The following is a 23,531-nucleotide window of genomic DNA, read 5'->3' on the forward strand; positions in this document are numbered from 1 at the left end:
TGATATCTCATCGTAGGGTTCAGTCATCGTGATTTAAATGTAACTATATTGATATTCATTTTATTGCCAGCTCACTAGAGGAAATGATTATACTCTGAAATAATTGATATCATAGCGTATTTCCACCGACACAAATATTATTAATTTGATGTATGTAATTAAGACAACCAGTTCAATTAGACCATAATTAGAATATAATGAAATAATATCAACATTTCAATTAAAAAACATTTTTTTCACTTTTTCGTTAATTAAACATACATTACATCAATATTCCTAATTCGATGCAACAAGCATTCGAATATATTAATCAAATTCATTCAGAAATCACTTATTCTGGTTAGGGAAAGACATTTGTGTGGTGTGTACATGTAGATTAACAATTATGTGTTGATAATACCTACTTAGTAGTATGTATGATCATGTTAGTATAAATATTGGTAATGAACTTAGTTATTCACTGAGTACTTTTTTTTGTCTTCGATAGACTTATATCTGACAAAATGAAGTAGGCAATTTAGTATCGAACATGTCGTAGGACATTGACGAGTATATATGTTAACTGGTAAAACGTTTCATTTCTAATAATTGAAACAGCCAAACTATGTGGTTTTAGTTAATTGAGGAATTCAAGTTTGATAGTTCCCTAAAAAAATTAAACAGCTAGTTTATTGTTAATAGTTAGACTTTCCCATATAGAAGTTAAGTTTTAGTTAAGGAAGTTTTTCCAGAGCCATTCATTTTTCCTCCAGACCACTTTATTAAATTTTTTTGTTGAAATCCTCAAATTATTCGATGTATGGTCTGATGTACCTAATAATACAAGCCATTAACTCAAAACTAGCACAAATAAATATAAACTGAATGTAGACGGCATAAAAAGCTTCATCTGTTGAGTTTCGGATCAATAGTAGTTTCAGTTAATATCTACTTACAGTTACTCATCACAAACCGAATGGTTGACAGATGGTGAGTAACTTTAACTGGATTAGGTAGACCACTTTTCCGGCAAAAGTAAGGCTACACTTGTACCTGTCCTGCTATTCAGCCTATGTTAAGAGTGATTTCCAAATCACATCTGATTTGCTCAAAAGATTGAGAACATAAAATTAACATGAAATCAACCATATTCTGAACTCAAGGTGCCAAACCTCTACTCTGTTGACACGGATGTAATAGTATAACACTTTATCAACAAACTGTGTATGTACAGACGAAAGAGTAACTACAGTTATGTGAACAAATTTCTGAGTATAAATTTCGGTGATATTGGGTCCTTTGGGCTAGATAACTTAGTTGCGGAGATTTGACTGTCGTTTTGGACATCATCAGAACGTGCTTTATGTAGAAGTAAGCTTACAGCTATTTTTAGTGGGACCCTTTATTTTGTCGTCATTCAGATCGGACGATGTTGGTGAAAGGGATTGTCACTTTAGTAGCCCGAGATCTGACTCCAATTAGATCGTATAAATGATCGTTATTGAATGATTGTTGTCGAAATGTATATATCGCCTATCCTCGTATATAATCATCGATTTAAATCGCGTTAGTCACTAACGGATTTAAATAAGTCAAATAACATTGGTGCATACTGACAACTTTTGAAATGAATTTAACTGGGAATTGGTCAAAATGTTAGAAGGAGGAAAAAAAGAAAACCAGATACTTTTCTAAAAGCCCTGAACTCGAAGCGTACATCTGTAAGTTAATAAATAAAGCGATAAATAACTGTAGAGCCGAAGATCAATCCTGAGGAGAAAACAATCAAGATAAATATGCAGTGATAGCAACACTTATGGGCAGCGTTAAATGAAAATCTAAGACAACACAATAAGTTGTGGTACAATTTCACTTCTTTTCAAAACATGTACTGATGGTGGTGTTCAGAAAGACAATGAATTTTTCATGTTTAAATCATCCAGTTGAGATGCTTTAAATAACTCCTGTAAATAAGCCTCAGAAATATTGATTCATTCTACTGAACCACATGAGCTGTTCGTTAATAAATATGTTATGGTTAGTGAATTACTTCCAGCTTATTCTAAGGAACATAATTGCACATATTGATGCTTAGAATACGACTGGATATAATAACAAAATAAAATAAATATAGCACTTTAGATGGGAACACAATGCTAACGAAATACCTGTTTGAATATCAAAAAACCGTCATATTTAACCAATATGATTGATTACCTATAGTAGTTATCTATGAAATACATCTACTCCTCAACGCAGAACTTCTGGAATTAGCATGCCTATAATTACCAACATAGTTGGATATAGTTAATTTGTCCTGGCCCATGATTAGAAATTTCCTCTACGGTGACATTCAATAAATTACCCTCAGCTTATATTAGAAATAAATCAAGTTGATAACAGCTTAGCTCCAAAGAGCAGCAGGACAGATCTATTATAGTCAACTAATTGTTCTTGAATATTATTTGTTGCGGCTTTTGCTCAGTTAATTATCACGTGACAAGATCGCCAATCGGAATACGACAAATACAATATTAGTACTTTGCCAAACCAATGACGTATTGACCAGAACTGGCAGCCAAAAGTCCTTATTCTTCCTTCTCATCTAGTCTTGCCTGTTGAGTCCAGAACACAGCTTCCGATATATGAATCATTTATTTCAAACATACTTGGTTGTTATACAAGCCATTCAGACTACATCACACCATAAATAAAAACAGCAATTGTGCAAGATTAAGTGGATATGATTATAAGAGACTGTAATTAATAAATTGGAAATAAATTAAGAATAGTAAACCATACAATGACAACCAATAGGTCAAATAAAAGCTTGTGATAAAAGGAACATAAATTTATATAATCTAGTTACTTAATAGTTATACGATAAGAATATATATATATATATATATATCATAACAGTCCATAAATAGATCCTAGCAGTTACCGTTCGTTTATCCTTGGTTTGGTTATAACATTAATAATGTTTTCTAAATTTCAACAAATATTTATTCTATACAGGTGTATATTTTTGCTGAAAACCGAATTCCGTAGTTATTATTAATGCTATAATATATGCATATATCTATTTATTTGTTAATACTATACACAATATATAGATATATTGCTATTGACAACCAGTTTAGCTTACCTTTTTTAAACATAACAAGAAATAATAAACAATCACTTGGTTGTACTTCTATTAACAGATGTTTTTGCTGGGTTGTTTATTTATTTCTATTTATTGTGAAAACGTATAACAGCTGATGAAAAACACTCAATTTTCACTCTACATTCCTTTGTTTTATTATTACTTTTTGTTATTACGATTAGGAAATTTGAATGCTTGCGCTGTGGCATAAAATTAATTTAATCTAGAGCAGCAATACGCAGGTTCATTATTCATACATCTAAGAATAAGTACATTACAAATCAAACATCTACCTTTTTTAACTTGTTTAAATATTAGTGTACTGAAAATAAGCACTAGTCAAATATTATGTGAAAAACACTAAAGGATCTTTGTCAGTATGATGTTTTAGAGAAAATCTAAACCTATAATATGTTTGATGTGTATTTTACCCTGGCCAACTTTGGGGCCAACTAGTTAATAATTAATTTTATAATATGGCGACATAATCTGATTAATGTTCATTTTATGTCCCAAACTTATTATTATTATTATTACTATTGCTATTATTATTATTACTATTATTATTATTGTTATCATTATCTTTACACTTGATAACCGTTTGAGGAATTTATTCAATATCCACCCCTAAATCTACTACATCTGACCTAGTTCATATTATTCTACATATTACGTAATTTCCGATTTTTTTCCATTATTTTCTCTCGCACCCCATGTTGATCATATTTATTCTGATCATTTATCGCACAATTTCATTTCGCTTATAAACTGATTCAAGTTAACATTTTATATTAAATAAATTATTGAAAAGAATATTCTTCGTTCATACAATTGTGTTTTAATATAATGGGCATTTTTCAGTTATGTGTATTTATTATTCACAAAAGTTTCCTCTTTCGCTTTTTGTGCAGTTGTTTCCGTTTAATAGATGATGTATTTTTGTGTTCGTAATTAGCTAAATCAATAAAAAGAAATTAGTACATATTCCTCATAATTAAAATAGTTTTTTATCTCTTTTATTAATTATCCTTCAATTTATTGATTGAGAATATGATTTCATAGTAGTCATAGTATCTGTTAATTCTGCATAAAAATGGGATTCAAAAAGGTAATCTATTTTTTATATGATAAACACATGGTCACCTGAATATCATGTGGATTTAACATCCCTGTAATTACCACTTTATTATATGAGATTCTGACAGTTATTTCTAAATAAGGAGTCGAGCAATAGTTTCGTCTGAATTCGTAATGGCTTCTAAAATGTAAATTTAATGAAAATTGAAAAACTATGTCTCCTAAAATTTCATAAATGTAAATAAAATCTTATTTTAGCCTAAATTTTACAAGGTTTACGCTTTAATCACTTATTAAAAAGGTTTAGCACAATAAGTTGTTATTTTCTAGAAATATTCGCATTTCAATACATTAACTTGGGAAACATCACATTCGATAAGTTCATTTGCTAAGCGTAGGTATTTTTTCCTGTGTATTAAGAAGCTTTGACTTATTGGTTTATCGTACTCGTAAGTTACTTCTAAGATTTGATTTTCCAGATTTATTTGTCTTTAATGCTCTCAAAACATACTAAAAAGAAACAGTGAGATATGTCTAGTAAATGTGGATATCTGAGGCAAATTTTCCTACAGTAATTAATATTGTCATGTAGAGTATCATATTAATTTTGTCATAATAATGAAATCCGAAAAACGTTTATGATGGCAATCACTAAATTTTAACCAACTAAAGTTCAAAACCGCGGTAAATATCGCTGTCATCACTCGTACATTTCTTTAGGTAAAGTATTCACAAGGTTAATTGGTTCAGTAAAAATGAGTGATGTAACGTTACTGAGATAAATTAGAATATTTCTTGATCGAGATCATGAATCGATTGATGTTAGACCACCATTGAAAACCTAGAGGCACTGGATGGCCGTCTCGTTCTATCATGGGACCCCTTAGCAGTGCGCATCCACGATCCCGCCCGCGGGATTCAAACCCAGAGCCTTCAGTCTTGCGCGCGAACGCTTAACCTACTGGACCACTGAGCCGGCATCTAACGGTGTTAATGTCTAACTTCAACCAATATTTTTAGTAAGCTGACCTGATAATATAAACATCATTTAACCCTAATTTTATTTACATAGATTACACAATTTAGATCAACAAGAACGATATGATCAATTGTTACACAAATTCTTCCTAGTTGCGTTGAAATTATTATATAATAACTTAATCCAAATGACGATGAAAATAACCAAGCAGAACAGTTTTAAAACATCCCGTTAAATATAAAATAAAAATATATGGTGAATCATTACTGCAATGCTATATACTGATTGAAAAGATATATCTGACATAAAGTGATTCACACTTTGCTGACATAACTAAACACGAGATGCAAATCACTTACTACTTATAAATCAATATAATTTATTGAACTTATTTAAACCGAACTTAATTATGTAATAATCGTACTTCAAACGGTATCCTCAGGTGTGTTTTTTTCTAAATAGATAAAGCAAACAGAATTGATTATATATGATCTCACTTGCTCAACAAATGAAAACTGTCTGTATGGATGTAGTTAACGAACACAGGTTGGAAGACTAAGGAATCGTTTAATACGAAATTACAGAATGTCTTTTAAGCTATGAAAATCATACATTAAATACTTCATTTGTAAACCTTCCATCAACTATCATTTATAAACTTCATCGTCCTGTAATTTTTGTTGGTATTAAAATTACTATCTGTTTACGTCCTTGTTCTCTACAATTTAATCTTTTCAATCTTCTCCTGCCACATATTCCACTTCTGATTTATGTTACATACTACTTATTTTTATGTCAACATAAGTACCATACACCACATAGGAAACAAAATGATATTATCAATTTGAAACTATTACGTTTACTTCACCTCAAAATACATTTAACATATAAAATACCCGAAACATTTATGAAAGGAATACTAACAATCTCTATTAACTAAATAAAAAGTTATTTAATATTCATTCCTATTTATTTTTATTATATCTAATAACATTTAGAGTAGATAATATATAACCAAATTTAAATAGGCATTTTAAATAAAAGTAGAATTGTACTAATAACAACAATACATATTTCAGAAGAATAGTTTAAGTGAATAATAACAAATTACAAATTCACATAGCTTATATTTTATTGTATCCAATGATAGGAACGGTTAGTTATCAATCATAGATTAATAAAAAATGTTTACATTTGATCCATGTGAACTTGATGATTATGATGATGATGATGATGATGATGATGAGACAAACAGTTTCTTGTTGGTCTAATAGTCTCTTTTGTTTAGAATGTAAATAAATACTTGTTTTGAATTCAAATATTACTTATACTGTTTGAATACAATACATCACCATGGTATTATTTATGTAAACGTGAATGAATCTTCATATTTAAACAGGTATGTTAATTTTATTTCAAATGAATAACACACAAACATTTGATGATAATATATACCATTGATTGATTACTATATTTACGTGTTGTGTCAAGTATAAAAGCTGTTGGCATATCTTAAAAATAAAATTTAAATTATGCCTAAAGATGCTTATATGGTTCGCAATTTATTATTATTATTATTTATACTACTAATAAATGAAGGTATATAGTACAATTTTATTCATTTAAAAAAACAATTTTCAAGACTCATTGGTACAGGCTTTAGATATGACATCGGAAAACTATTATCCAACTGATAAGTAAGTAATAATTCATAGACATAAATATCAATCTACTTATGAAGTTGTTAAGGTAAGATATAAAAAAAAACTTTTTTCGGTGTTTGATTTATTCTGCATTTTCAAAAAAATCTTCTGAACACTGGACAACTATAAAATTTTTCGAAGAGATATTATTGTATAAAGTATAACTAGTTTAAATGACATTTAGTAACATTGTTGTCTTACGATAAGACTGTCTCATAAAAAGTGACTTTTTTGTACTATTTTTTGTTTTAAATGTTATAGGTATACACTAACCATTGTTATCTAATACACTGAAAAGTATTTACAATACAATATATTTCATTTGTGTTTAATATCAGAAAGAGGTTTTGTGAAGATTTTAGTAATTTAATAGTCATGAGTCAATTAAAGCTAGACTACCATGGAAAACCTGGAAGCACTTGAGGGCCAGTTTGTCCTAGTATGGGACTCCTCGGCAGTGCGCACTCACGATCCCACCCGCGAGATTCGAACCCAGGATCTATCAATCTCTTGCGTGAGCGATTAACTTCTAGACCACTGAGCCGGCATCCAACAGTTTTAATGTCTAATCCTAACCAATCTAAGAAATTACGCCACCATTGTGAGCACTGCTGAGGAATGCCATACTAGGACGAAACAGCCATTCAGTGCTTCCAGGTTTTCCATGGTGGTCTAGCTTTAATTGACACATGGATTCAACTATTAAATTATGTTTGATATTTTAGTGCTAGTCTTACACTAATAAATAGAATCAGACCATATCTAAGTTATTAATTATTGACTGATATAACTTCAGATTTTACGTGGCCTACATTGTGACTAGAACGGGTCAAATAAAATTGTGTTATGTCAAATCTACCATAATTGATGAGATAGTTATAGAATGATAATGAGCATAAAATTTTATTGAAGAACCACTATTCTGTTTGTCCTATCCTCACAAATATGAATGTTATCTGTGATTCACTAAGAAAGATTTCTACTACAATAGATCAAAAGAACTTTAAGGATAAATTATTGTTAAGAATGAGTGAGTCTCATTTGTTAATATTTGAAGTGACTAGTTTTTCAATATTTTATTCAGTAATATACATGTTAACTGTAAAATATGTAGTAAAGATAAACTTTACTTGGATTCATCATGTTAAAGACTTACGTATACGTTACATAATAAGTGACCTTGATTTTTATTAAAATAATTTCAGTTAATGACAAATTATATGAAATTTCATTTATTATAGTGAGTGCTTACATGATCAATGTTATATACAGAACTGTGACAATCTATTGACAGGTAAGAATTTTTAATATAACATTTGTACTTTGGAAAATACTCGTTCTTCATTAAAGCTTTATTACACTGAAAGAATATCTTCTAATTGTAAACAAAAATTTGAATTAGACTGTGCGTTACTCGTTAATTGATTTAGTGAAAAATGAGATTTTGTGAAAATTGTTCATTGATCCTGATAACAATTAATTTCTTATGTTATGAAATGTTTATAGCTATTTTCAACATAAACTAAGAAAAAATGTCATTCAATGAGTCTATTCAATGAAATGTTTTCAGTCATCTAGCCATTTAATAATATTATTTCCCTTCTATTCTTATATACATATAACTATACTAGTAATGAATATTCAACAAAATATGTTCGGGAAAATCATAGGATATAAAAGGTGTCCTATGAGTAAGTGCATCATACACTTTCTAACATCTTATATTGTTCTACAGAATGTCTATCTTTTATTATGTAACTCTTTTGTATTAAATTATTGAAGTACTTTTTAATCTGTTATATATTTGAAATGAATTTACAAACCCTAGTCTGCTCAAAGTTGGAAAAAAGCTCTTCCTGGTGTAAAATGTAAGTTGTTGACATAATGGAGTGTTACTTTCGAAAAGTGAAGACGGTTTAATTATATAATAGTTATCATCTGCTTAAAAAAATAGTTCTCAAATGACATTTCGGTTTAAATTCATATTACTGAGATAGTATACACGTATATTGTCTGACGACAAACATGTATTATCTTACTTACTGATGACTACAATAACTTATCTGTAAAATGTATGCTGGTTTATTTTTACTAATAAGTAGTAAGTATAATAAAACAATCGAAATCGGTAACTTTTTATACAATGAAAAAAATTTATATTGTAAACTATAGATATCCCGAAATTCGTAACAAATACGTTCAAATTTCAACTTAAAAGGATGATACCACTTACTTCTGAAGAAATTATTGGTCAGTTGACACTAGTTAAATCGATGAATCCTTTCATATTATGCAGAAAACTTAAATTCACTTTGGAACATAACTCTTCTGGATTACCAATATATCTAGACAGCAGTACGGGTGTACTACGTGCAAGTCAATCACTATGGCAAAAACAAAAAGATAAAACACTATTACTAAGTGTCACTGTAAAAAGTATTGATCATGATAAGTTTTCAGACAGTGCGTCGGTTATTATCTCATGGAAAGATGAATACGTAAGTGGAAACCATAACAGCAAAACTGGTTATGATGAACGAGATCGCGTCCCTGAAAAGGTTGAAAAACAAATGCCAAAATTAAAGATAGCTACACGTGTAAGTCAATGTAGTTTACCTGTTTTCATATTGCCTTATGTTTCCGTAACATAAAATAATCTAACCTATATGTCCTTTAGAATTCAATTTCGGTGAGTTATACCATTACATACAACAGATATGTCTGTTAACGTTTTTTTAATAAAATGCTTTGAATATAGAATTACTTATTTTTACATTTTACTTATGTATGTATTACTCACTGTTAAATTTATTAAAGTCATTTATCAGATCACATCCTATTGAACTTGAATTAACCCGAGAGGACATCAAACCTACAGAGAATGTTTGTCATGGTCAAGCATGGTCAATTACTGCGAAGATTATATTCCCGCCTGGTAACCACAATGTTCATATTGAATTATTAGCACCAAGATACGTTAATGATCTTTGTGGCTACGTCAAATATTTTGGGGTTTCATTTATTGGTCACCATATAAAAATAGGTAAAATCAATTTAACTAAACTAAATCATCTTGGAACTACTCCTGATGATTCGGAGGTATATTTATTTTTATTTTAATGTTCTATGTAATATTGTTAAACTTGGAATTTACCTATTTTACTAAATTATTTCTAGTCTATGTATAGTAGTAATTTATAGTCATTTCAAAGTAAACTACCACTGTATACTAATTCATTTATTTGTTGGTTTACGTTGAACATAAACAATAATACGTAATTAGTAGTAGCTGTTCCATTCGGAATATGATTTTCATTTCAATATGTGATAAAACATTAATAATTTACTGATAAAAAGTTTGTGGCAGAACATTGTTAGCAACAAGTACATATAAGTAAATCAAAGGATGGTACGATCATAAATAACAAAATGGAATTGTATGTATATAATCTTTGGTGAAAACAATTAGTTCAACTAACAATAATAGAATAAAAGTAAACTTTAAATAATGACACATTTATCGTAATATTAACCATATTACAAAACTTCATTTCTAGATTGCTTGATTTAAACAATGAAAACTAACAGTAACGTTTTTTACTGTCAAAATGATCAAAATATGCAGTAATAATGACTTGTTATCATAGTTACTAAATTTTGTAAACAGTATATACATTTGTATAGATGTTGTGGAGATTATTAAGTTTTTTTGATTGAGATCATGAACCGATTGATGTTACATCACCGTTGGAAACCTGGAAGCACTGGACGGCCGTTTAGTGGATTGGTTGATGTTAGACACTAACACCGTTGGATGCCGGCTCAGTGGTCCAGTAGGTTAAGCGCTCGAGCGCAAGACTGAAGGCCCTGGGTTTGAATCCCGCGGGCGGGATCGTAGATGCGCACTGCTGAGGAGCCCCTAAATAGGACGAAACGACCGTCCAGTGCTTCCAGATTTCCAACGGTAATTTTTATTGAGTCAGCTCCTCTACCTATAAGTATGTCTAAGGAAGTAAGCTTTTTGGTTTTTTTCTTCACAGAAAAAATGATATGGTTTTAAAGAGCGTCACGTTTATTCAATAAACAATTCATATCCTCCTTTTTATCACATAACTAGGATGTCATCTACACATCGTTTATAAAAGGATATATTTCTGATTAGTTCTTCAGCTAGATTTTCAACATGTACCATAAATATGCCATCTTGTTTTTGTTTAATTTTAGCAACTTCAACAAATCATATTGGAATTTGAAAACGTAGAAGTGGAAAAAGCAATGAGTCCAATACCCGATCCATTTAGTGTATATCTGAAATTTGCTATGATAATGTTGGAAACTGTTAGTTTGCCTGTGGACGCAAAACTGAAAGCCGTTATTCTTTTGGGAACGAAGGACTTAGTATTGATTGGTTTGCTCAGAATGATATATTCGAAGACATGTCCAACACTTCCAATTGAACTCAATATTTCCTCGTACCCAAAGAAGATGGTACCAACCGACATCACTATTGTGACTGCGGATGTATTTTTACCAATCCTAAATGAAAACTACACTGTGAGTTATATTCTTCATATGGGAAAAATGCTTGTCATCTTATTTGCTTTTGGAAACATCCTTTCTGGAAGACGTCTTTAGTTGTTCTCCAGCAGCACTGTAAAAAATAACGAGAGAATGAGAGCTGGCTATGAATAGTGAATGATAAAATTTGCATTTAAATGTTAGATACAATTTATGGTGTAGGTTATTTTTAGATTCATATAATTAACTTGAATTAATACATTTTACTTCAAGAACTACAAACTAGTAATTATTTCTGGGTGCTTAGACTGTACGAAAGGATGACTTCTGTAACTAATTAGAATTCAGAGCCAAACAGTATGCTTATGAGATAAACACAATACTGAAACTTACACTTGTGCAAACATTGTACCATTATTATTGATATATTTTACAAGATTCCAAATTACTTGGAATAATACAACTAACCAGCATACTTTTATGCATTTTCTCATCAGTAACTTAACAAAGGAACCATAGTTGACTGAATGACATGTTTTTGGAGTACTGTATTTTACAGTTATATAAGTTAATTATTACTGCATGCTATCGTGTCCATTACTTTCTACATAGAGGGGAGTGGTTAGCTATGTTTTAGCTACGAAAAGGTATTCATTTAAACCTATTATGTCTAATGATCACTGATGAAGTTATCCGATGATAAGTTTTCTATCGTTTGACATCGTTTGTAATGTTTTTTTAATCAGTCGTTTTACAGTACGTAATGCTGGTAATCTCGTTCGTCTACGGGAACGAAATAAAATATAGCTGGTTCTAATATGTAACGTTATTTTGCTTTCTAAGTAGGTGGAGAGACAACGAATTGTATCTTGGTAAATATGAGAACCATACATCATTTTTCCTTCACATTCTGTGTGATTATCCCGATTTACAATCCCATTCTAAATCCGTTCCTTTTCCCATCAAGACAACATTTATAGTCTTCTGATCCCAGGTTTCCCACTTCCGATTGGAGTGACATATTACTTATGTCGACAGATATAAGTAGCATTCACCACACAATCACTTATTAAAACGTAATATGTACACACTTTTCTAATCCATGCTTGATAAGCTTTAATTTTATTTAAACAGATAGAGATTAAACTTACATTATTCTATTTTGACGTTAACAAATATATTTCAACTTGTAGTTCTTCCATAGGTCTACTCATAATTATTCAATTAATCTGTTAGTACTATCAGTAAAATAAAATCAATTAAAGAAACTGAAGAAAATGAGAAGGAAGTTATTATTTCCGTCATAATTTCTTTCTCTTCTGTAAAATATATTGTTTGAATCATGAAAGTAATTCTTTTGGAATGTGTGTAGAAATAGTTGATTTATAGATTTCTACCTGACTGGATTCGAACATCTTATTGACTCGTGTATATAGATTGAATAATTTCATAATTTGCTTCCATTTAGCTCTGTGATAAGAGCTATCTTTAGATGTATTAGGTATGCTAATGTCCACCAAGTCTGTTAAAGTAGGATGAAAGACAACTTTTAACAGAGCATGTTCAACTGATGTATTTTTACGTTATCTATACGTGCTCAGATGAATATAATTCATTTATAGTTTACTGTGCGTTTCATTAAATGATTTCCAGTTTATTATATCAAAATGATGTTTATAAGAAACTGGAAATACGTCTATTTCATGAAGGGAAAACTCACTTGCGTTGTTTCAATTTTCAAAGCGTTTACAAGAGAAAAAGATTATTGTGACAAACTTAATAGTTGAACGAACATACTTTCTGTTTTTGGATTGTTTTCAAATCGGATGTGATTACAACAGTTTGTTATCGGTTTATATCTAGTAATCACTAATCTATAAATCATGTTAGTTCATCATATCACTAAGGCACATGCGAAGAGGATAACTTATGAACAATGCGGTCTTATAAGAGAGCATCATATATTTAACAGGTTTCGTAAAACGCTTCTAAATATGCCTTAAACTCTTTGAAATCGGTTTACAAACACTTATTAGTTTCATCCAAATACTGATGATCTTAATATCTATGTTATAATATATTTAGTACATTTAATCGATGATGAAACTACTCTATAAGCTAATTAATCAAAGTGAATTTAATCCGAAATAATCTGAAAAACATTTAACATTACAAATGAATTTGTTAATTCATAACCAATAAATTACTGATCATTTCAGTAGTTCAGTCATTAAATTTCTCTTTGACTGAATATACAATATTTAGAGAGTATTTACACTCTTTTCAATGAAGTTTTGCTTAGATTTTGAATACTTAGTAAATTCATGTTACAGATTCTTTTGTTATTCATGATATTTTTAGTTTTCAGTTTATTCAGTAGGTCAATCGGCAACAATCGCTTCATTGAATTTAGAAAAAGGTGAGGGATTCAATAAATATGAGGCTAAATCTATGATGAAAACTACTCAAGAAGAAGTACTGAGTGATTCAATTATCACTAAAAGAATTGATATGTTTGTCGAAGAACTGCGTAATACCTGTAAGCTGTTGTGTTTAGACTTTTAAGTTCAAGGTGCATCCTCATTTTTTTCCTGCTCTCACACTCTAATTTTTGATTGATCATAATATTGAAAACAATTAATTTACATCTTCTGAGAGATCCAGGTTTTAGATCATAGGTGAATCACCCTATGAAGCCGACCATTTTGTTTTTAAACAAATCAAGCAAATCACGATTCTGCTGTTGTAGCTAAACAGTCAAAATAGAGGCACATTATAAAATGACAGCTATTCATCTAAATGTCTCAGGCGGATATTTTACATCTGGTTTCCTATCATTGTTTCTAGCTAATTTTTTCACACATATCCAAAATATCAAGTTGTCATTAATGCTTTACCATACTCCGTCTGAAAATGATGGACAGCTTTTTAATGTTTCAGTTTGATTGAGTTATTAGGAACGTTCTCTCTTCAGTCTGTCTTGTGAAAATATATTAACACTACTTCCACCTGAGATCAATCCAAAGGTTGTTTTTCTAAATAAAACATCGGTTATATCGGTCATATTTATTGGCAAACCACTGAGCCCCTAGATCGTTGATTTGACATTTTAGTTTTAAATACATTGTTTTTTTGTATATAACTGGAATATTTCTCAATATTTTAAATGTAGACGGACTTCTTTACCATGCTTCAAGAGAAAGCAAGACTGTTAAGTTGGTTGTTTATATACAAATATTGAATAAACCGTCAACTAGAGTGATAATTGGTTTTCGTGTTCACGCTTCTAACAGAAAAGTTATCTATGAAGAATGTAATATACCGATTGTTGCAAATTCTAATGACAAGGGGAAGGTATGTCTCTTTTAGGTAATTTGTCATATCAAGAATTTTAACTCAAAACACTTCAAATAATGAATAAAAATCACGGAATGTAGTTCATGGAGATAGGATAAATAGATTGATAATAAATAAATGGCATAAACAAATGCAAAATACGAGATTTCGATGTGATTTTTATTACAAGTATAAAGTCATAAGGATATGGATCGATTCATGGTGAACATATATGAATATTCGTAGTAGAATAAATCTAATACTTGAATTCTATAGAAATACATTCCCATTCACAAGTGGAAACCAACATTTCAATTGATATATCATAGTAACCATAAAATACCAAAGTGAACAATGATCACTCACGGCTCCACTAGGGATCGAACTTGGGATTTTTAAACCTCAGGGAGAAAGCCTAAACGCCATAAACACTAGACTGGCGTCTAACAGTACATATTTCAAACTTCAGTAGGTCCAAAATTAGGTAAAATAACCATTAAATTCTGACGAATCCTACACTAAGGGGAAACTGTTTTCCAGTGCCTTCAGATTTCCAATGGCACTGAAACAGATCAATCTGTGATGAATATCATTCACAAATAAGTAACTCTCATGAAATCCCTTTACTTCAGTTAACATTAGGGTTTATTTATGATTTAATAATCCAGTTTTCCCGTGATCACGAATTGCACCCTATGATCTCCATTTATTATAGCAGTGTATTCTGACACAAAAATTATTTGTCAATTCAAACTAGATTTTCTCATTATTTTATTAAAAAATTCAAATTCCTTGACATGAACCTAAGACATTCATACAGGACTAAATGCTAATCACTAAACATGAAAAGCAAACACCTAACGGTGTAAGGATTTATACGAAACTGAGAAAACATGCATTTTGTAAGGTTCTCAATCTTCTCGTTGATATTAAGAACTGAATTTTTGCTAGTCTTTTCCTGGTATATGCGCACATTGAGCGAACTGTCTTGATAATACATTTGACACGTTTTAAAATAAATATACATAGCGACTAGCAAAGGGTGATAAGAAGCACACCTCGTCCTATTTAGAACTCATCATCAGGATGTATCGGGATTACGGTGTTTACAAAAATCCAGTGCCTTGCACTTCAAATGCCTATGGTGTTATCTATTAGCCTACTGAGTGGGTACAGTTTAGAATTACATGATAAATGTACTGAAGGTCCTATAACACTTAAGAATATTTCACTGCACTTTTTTTCTCTCTTCATTTGCATCCGGTGACCTGTAGAGGCTAGTGTCCTCTATATCTGACTCCAATAAATAGTATCTCGTTAACTGAGTATTTAATGGAGGCTGAATTCCCTAGTAGAATTATGGATTTACTGGAGATTATTCAAAAGCACGAACATCAGTTATAGAGATAGTTTATTGTTAAAGGTTGGTAAAATCCGCAAGTGTACACGAAGCAAGCACACAGTGAAAACAAGAGTGTGTGTGTGTGTTAAAAATCCATATATATTTTTAAGTGTTAATCAAGTATGAATAAATTATTGATTGTCTATGTATTACAATCAATGGGAGAATAGATTAAAAATTAACATGTGCTCAATCAGACTCACACAGAAAATTACATAGTGGATCAAATGTCTAAATTACTGTGAACAGATAAATAATAAAGTAGTGGGATGGGTTTACTACTACAGACCGACACTAAACTCTCAATAACTTTTGAATCTAATGAACATCCCTTAGTCATCCATATGTGCTTTGTTTTATAACCGTATAAGTATGTATACAATTATATACGTAATACTAAACATTTCATTTTCACAATTCTATTAGTAACTTTTTGCATGATTGTTTAGTTTTGTCTATTAAATGGCCAAATAATTTAATCAATTAGTTTACTTTCAGTTGGTTGTAATGAGAATGCCTTATAGTTATTTGATTTACATTACGTTACTTTAATTTGATAAAAGTACTATAATTTTACCAGCCGTTTTTAGATGGACATTCATTATTTCGCAACAGTATAAAACAAATGATCTTTACACGTCGAACATATTATTGTTATTTTCTTATAACCTTACTGTTGAGAAGTACCGGAAAGAATTTAAACACCTATATTCAAATGGTTACTAACATAATCATCATGTATGTTTTTTTAAATAATCAGTTTAACGAGATTGTTAGTAATCAACTAACCATTTGACCACTCTTAATGTGTGCAACAAAATAAATTAACACAACAGTAATCATGTACTGATAATTATTAGGCATCTAACAAGAAGTTGATGAATTTGAACACTGGATAACAGACCTGAACTATAACTGAAACACTACTTTCTAGCTTAAATTAGATGATCCATATACTACTATTTAAAATTTTATGAATGACATTTTTAACTAATGATAATCTGAGTACCCATCGCTCTTTAACTCACCTTTATTTTGAAAAAAATTTGTTCATAGTTTCAGGCTTCATACATTGAAAACAATCATTCAGCTCAAGTTGAAACAGAAAAAGTTGGTGAAATTAACTTTAAAATCAGTTTTCCATCCAATTCAATGCAAACATATTCACTAAAACTAAAATTTAATAAGTTTATACTTGGGGAAATATGCTATGCAACTATTACAGATATTGGCACTGGAATTAGGCAAAGGATTATTGGTGTAAGTTATATGACATCATTTTTTCATGAACCTAGTTATCTTTTATGACAATATCTATGTACATTTAAAACATTGTCTAAAACAAAAAGCAAAGTTAAAGCCATACGAATAAAAAAAATCACAAAACGTCGACAAATGATTCACTATTGAGAGAACATTTACATATTAAATATGGGAAGAGAAAGATTTTACCGACAATGATGAATTAAGTTACAACATTTTTCATACCTTTTATTTTATCGCAAATTTGTAAGTTTCCTACAACTGGTCCTTTTGACAAAATTAAGTAAAACAAGCACGACAACAATTTATTGCATTTTGTGATTTCTCTTCAGCTCTTTTAAAGTATCTCATTTGCATATAAACATACATTCTCTTTACTAAATGACAAGTTTTTTTCTCAAGACATGTGATGAAAATCGTCTAAAAAGTTATCTAATAAACACAGAAGTATGATTTTACAATACATCGTTTGGATCTCCATAATTTATTGTCTTTAAGTTTAATTTGTCAAATCTAAGCATAGTTGATTACGGTAAATCTTAGGTTCAAAAAATTGTTACGTTTCCTACCATCAGGATTTGGTATCATTAAAATTCTATTGCAGAACACTTCACTGTGAAATTAATTATACGACTCGATGTAGATAAGATTTCAAATAATGGCCTACACTGATAATAGAAAGATATCATGACAGAATATAATTATCTGATACAATTCATACCGTTTAGTGAAATATTTAATATACTGATTTAAGTTGGCATTAAATGCACTTTATTTATTGCGCAAATAAAAAGGTTATATGTTTTAATTTTTTTTGTTTCAGATGAGGCTGCACACAAGTTATTCAACGCATGGAATAAATAAATTAAGATCTGAAGCCACAGTTTATCTGGGATTAGTGGAAAACCCAACAGATGACACAACTAAACACTACATTACCTTAAATGTAAAAATAAAGCCCCATCAAGAGAAGAGTTTTCCTAATGTATTCACTACACAACTAATAACTGATTTTATTTTAAGTTCAGGTCAAAAAGAAACCTCATCATTGTCTTTTAAAGTTACTAAGTCTAAGCCACAAGTTATTCCAGTAAGTTTTCGATAAAATAAATATGAGATATTTTAAATTGTTTTAAACTAGGACGACTCCTATACTTTAAGCTATTTCTGTAGAAATATACTCCATCTCTCTATGTTAATTGCTAGTCTGTTGATCCTAAAGTAAATCAAATCCGACTACTTCAAATGTTTTTTGATGAAGCAACCGACTAATTTGTCAAATATTTCCCGTATTTATTAATGATTATCGAAAAGCAGCAAAGATAGGTTATAAATGGTTCTGTCGAGGATTTAGTGATCATTAGTAATATTGGGAGGATTTTCGTTTTCGACGAATTTTCTATAGTTAACTCTTAACTCAAGTAGGAAACCTAAGTTAGTGGATGTTAGTCATTTATTAAGGAAAGAATACTTGTCATTATATTCTCTGATTTATTCTATTCAGTCTACAATGGTAGCCTACTTCATAATCTCGAGATGATTCTAAAATGAATGGAATCATTTTCTGAAACATTTAAGGCAGCAACTGACATGCACAGTTCTTCAACCGTAACCCTTAACGATGAAGCTCAAGAAAAATGAAGGAATGCTGAAAAAATCTTTATATTTCAGAGAAAACATATTAACTTGGAATAACACTTTATATGTAGTAACCGAACAGTACCTTATGATACGGAGTAATCGGAAAATTAAAAGTAAGAGAAAACATTGAGAATGTAACAAAGACCATGTAGAAATACGAATGCAAAATTTGTGCACATGGCTGTGACTTAAAGAAAAATCTACTATTTTTCAGAAAACTAGATAACCTGAGTACCTCTTGCAAATACAAAATTATGTTAGTTATCATAAGGATAAGGGTCTTCAAAACGTATAGATTTATTTAGTTCGGTCTTGATATGATCTCGATTGCGATTATCAAAAGACGTTCCGAATAATTTAGACTGTAAATAAATACTGTTATTAGTAACTGAACGAATTTTAAGTCATGTCCTATTCCCTCGCAGAATGATCGTGAGATTTTATGTTTCGTTTATGTTCAATATTGTTTAACACGAATGCAAATTTTTGAACCTATATCCGGCACCCATAGATTTAAAGTCTAGAATTCAAGAATGAATTTAAACTTGATATGTCCATGTACAATATTTTAAACTATATTTTTAACGTATTTGTTGATAATTATGGTTTTAGTCCCATAAAAGGCCTATAGCTGTCCTAACTGTTCTCAATCCAATAACAAATGTTCGTACAAAAAACTATTATACAACAGTGTTTGCCGTTATTACTTGGTCTGAGATGATTTTATACAGTCCAGTAAGCATAATTCTTCAAACATCTTCTCATGAATCGGAGCTAATCGAACAGCAATTTTGTTCAATAGGTAAAGCTTTAGAAACAGTTGTCCCAATTAATGCTGAAAAATCAATTAAAAAGTAATTGATAAAATTATAAAAATTTCAGTTTTAAAGATAAATATTTTATCTAATATTGAAGTAATTTCAATAGTTGAGATCATGAGTCGATTGAAGCTAGACCACCACGGAAATCCTGGAAGCAATCGACAGCCGTTTTATCCTATTGTGGGACTCCTCAGCAGTGCACATCCGCGATTTTGAGATGGTGGAGAAAAAAGCGTCCATGATCCCGCCTCGCGAGATTCGAACCCAGGACCTACCAGTCTCGCGCGCGAGCGCTCAACCTCCAGACCACTGAGCCGGCTGGCATCCAACAGTGTTAATGTCTAACTCCAACTAATCCACGAAATTGAGCGACACATCCATCATTATTATCAGCAAGTTACTATTTCACAACAAACGCGGTTGAACTCCATCGGATGCCGGCTCAGTGGTCTAGTGGCTAAGCGCTCCCGCGCAAAAAATATGAACAAAATGAATAATAAGTTTTTCTGAATATGGAGAAAATTTTCATTGATAATTAAGCTTCATATTCGCATATACTGTGGAAATATCAGGCCTATGAATCTAGAGTCATTGATCATTTAATTAGCGTAAATTTTGAAAAAAATTCTGAATTCGTTTCTATTTACTTATAATCCTTTCAAAGTTATCAACTTATTGATTGAAAGTAAGTCAATGAAGGAACAAATCAACTTTCACATTTTTAGATGAATAAATCTCAAATCTTTCTAGTGGAAACCACATAACTAATTGAATACTTATTTGGAAACTAACAAGAATAGAAATTATTGTGTAGATGAAATAAAACTCATATAAGAATAATAAAAATGAATACAAATTTGCTTCTGCATACATGATTATCTGGTCATGTTACAGTTGTTGAGGCTTCTGATTGGTTTTAACCTCCTTGATGGTTAACATGAATTGCAACATAATATTCATCATTTACTTCAATGTTCGTTCATCTTAAATGCGTATCTTAACTGAACGAAGTGTTCGTTAGATTGATTTTCATATTAAAAAGACAATGTACAACAAAAAACCTAAAATAACAGTGGAGAAATATATATCAGAAATGAATTTATCATGCTTTGAAACTTAATTGAAGTGGACATGACGATACACCCTTTAGAGATGTACAGTGAATAGAAAAGCTTGATTGAAATATCATGATTAAACACTCAGTTCTTTACATGTAAATGACACTGGAATTAAGCACATTACATCTCATTTACCACTTGACCTATATCGTATCATCAGATGAACATTTTCATCATAAAATCAGCGATATTTCTGTCATTTTTTCAAAAATAAAGTCATTTGAGAATCAGCTAACTTTCATGACATTGTAATTTAATTCATTTCACTATCGGTAAATAACCTTTTTTATTGACTATCTGCCCATGACATTTCCACTCACGAGACATGCGGTTTATGAATGAACATACCCAAATGAAAAGCATTATTATAATTAAAATTATCCATCAATTATGAAAATTTGATTTCTCGTATTCTAAAGTCAAGTTATTCTTATTCTAATGCCTATAAGCTCGGATTTAGACACACTTAACAACCTATATATTAAATCCACTTGATGTTGTTTGCTCGTATTTTCTCATTATTGTTTAGGACTGCAAGTGATCAGTCTCTTGTTACCATATGTGCATCTTGTGCGGATTGCCTCGATATTGTGTTAAGTCACAAGCTTTATAAACAAAGATGGATAGTGGCTAGCAATGGAATCAAGGACGCGCATTTCGTCCTATTTTGAACGTGTCAACTGGATGTACCTGCATCCCAGAGTTGATGTTCACTCTCGGACTTGAACCCAGTACCGTTCGCTTCAAACGCCATCGCATTATCTACTTAGCTACTAAGTCCCAGGGTAAACATCAAATCACTGATGCAGGTCATCTAGCTGACGAGTTTCAAATAGAACGAAACGCGCGTCCTGGATTCCACTGCTAGCCACCATCCATCTTTGCCTATATATTAATGCTTGTAAATCTCTAGCTTAGATGAATTCAATATTTAATTTTCTAATTATTTCTCTCTTATTACTTGCAGTAATGTTGGACGTATTGAGCTACCTTCAGTTTATATACAATCATTTGGTAATTATACTAACGAAGAACGATCAATGACAATAAAATATGTAATACAAATCAATGAAATTGAGGATATTATACTAAGTCTTGATATTCTATTTAGTGGAGAAAAGATAACAAAAGAGATCACATTATCACCTACAACTAATACACCTCAATCTGGACTTGTAAGTTTTTTGAACTATTATTCATTCACAATAATCATATTTTCAAAATCTGAATTTCAGAATAAATTTATCTACTGCACCACACAAACAAGCAAAATTCATACTGTTAAGTAGATTATTTTCCTCACCAATATATCTACTACCTTTTACAATTTGTTGACAATTAAGACAGAAAACAATTGTTATGAATAGTTATCGGATTTTATTTTTATTTTCCGCCTGGAGTCTCTCCTGGGGCTACTGCCGGTCCCAAGCCTGGATAAAGGGGGAGAGTTGGGCAAGGGGTAGGTACCCCATCCCGTAAAAAACTAACTCGCTAAAAAACGCTAACCAGAAAAAATTATTCAAACCTTTTAAACTCTGCCTTAGGAGTCAGATGGTCTTCACTTAGAAAAGTTATGACGCCTCATGATGAAAGCCGAGTTCCTTCGGAAGTTACGAGGCCGATGCCTCTTCTGACAACCAGCGCAACCATTTATTTAGGTACATGGAATACTGGTACAATGTAGGAGACCTGGAGAGTCTTCCAAATTGCTGCAGAAATGAGGAGATACAACCTTGAGTTGCTTGGGATCAGTGAATCTATTCCATTATCTTGGTTCAAATCTGTCACATTAGAATTTTATGATCATCTTCATGAACGATAAAGTAATAAATGATAAATGTCGATTATTATAAATTTTTGCATAACACATGATTATTTCAATTAGATATGATAACAATTTGTATGATAAACATACGCTAAAAAAATCGAATTACTTATTACGGTTTTCTAAATAAAATCATACTGAAGTGTAAGTATGTTTTATTTTGTTCAAGTTAAATTGTTTTTTGGTTTCACTTTTCTAGTCTTTAAATGAACAACCATCTGGACTACTACAAAGTCTTCTAATTAGTCGTGCAGATAATTATCTTCATCCAGATTCATTCAGCATTATTATGGCAAGTGTAGTCATTTCTCCAAGTGCTAGACAACAATGCTCTATGAAAATTGAAACATCTAAAGTTCAGAATGAAGTCAATTTTATTGATCCTAAAATTTTGGATACTGGTTTGGCAATAACATCTCATAAATTTCAATTTAATGTATCAAACAGCATAGTATATATAGGGATTGGTAATCAACAATTTGAAGGTGAGATGTTTGTTTCACAGCTTCTACAAAACTATATTCAGTAACTGGCTTATTTTGCAAACTATAAAGTATAATAAATAGATTTAATCGAGCATTCCTGATTCTACATAATTTCTAGCCAAGGATAAAAATTACTTACTTGATCTTTTGAAATAAAACATGATTTCTTCCATGTGACAATATCCGTATAACTTTTGTTTTAATACGATTTTAGTTTGGTGTGGGTTCTGACTAAT

The 23,531-nt window shown here is 30.7% G+C and overlaps 1 protein-coding gene across 1 annotated transcript in view; it reads left to right on the plus strand.

The window, feature by feature from the left end:
• Positions 1-4,734: 4,734 nt before the first annotated feature.
• Positions 4,735-23,531, plus strand: part of MS3_00007778 (uncharacterized protein) — a gene marked incomplete at both ends in the record, with an annotated part of 76,064 nt that continues 57,267 nt past the window's right edge. The window contains 13 exons of the mRNA XM_035729863.2: positions 4,735-4,741; positions 4,877-4,973; positions 9,105-9,483; positions 9,704-9,985; positions 11,111-11,440; positions 13,766-13,934; positions 14,577-14,758; positions 17,233-17,252; positions 17,279-17,402; positions 18,229-18,495; positions 19,659-19,738; positions 21,953-22,160; positions 23,010-23,295. Of these exons, the coding sequence (XP_035585348.2) occupies positions 4,735-4,741; positions 4,877-4,973; positions 9,105-9,483; positions 9,704-9,985; positions 11,111-11,440; positions 13,766-13,934; positions 14,577-14,758; positions 17,233-17,252; positions 17,279-17,402; positions 18,229-18,495; positions 19,659-19,738; positions 21,953-22,160; positions 23,010-23,295 (2,431 nt within the window). The remainder of the gene's footprint in view (positions 4,742-4,876; positions 4,974-9,104; positions 9,484-9,703; positions 9,986-11,110; positions 11,441-13,765; positions 13,935-14,576; positions 14,759-17,232; positions 17,253-17,278; positions 17,403-18,228; positions 18,496-19,658; positions 19,739-21,952; positions 22,161-23,009; positions 23,296-23,531) is intronic.

The sequence above is a fragment of the Schistosoma haematobium genome, chromosome 4 (assembly GCF_000699445.3).
Source record: "Schistosoma haematobium chromosome 4, whole genome shotgun sequence".
NCBI classification, from domain to species: domain Eukaryota; kingdom Metazoa; phylum Platyhelminthes; class Trematoda; order Strigeidida; family Schistosomatidae; genus Schistosoma; species Schistosoma haematobium.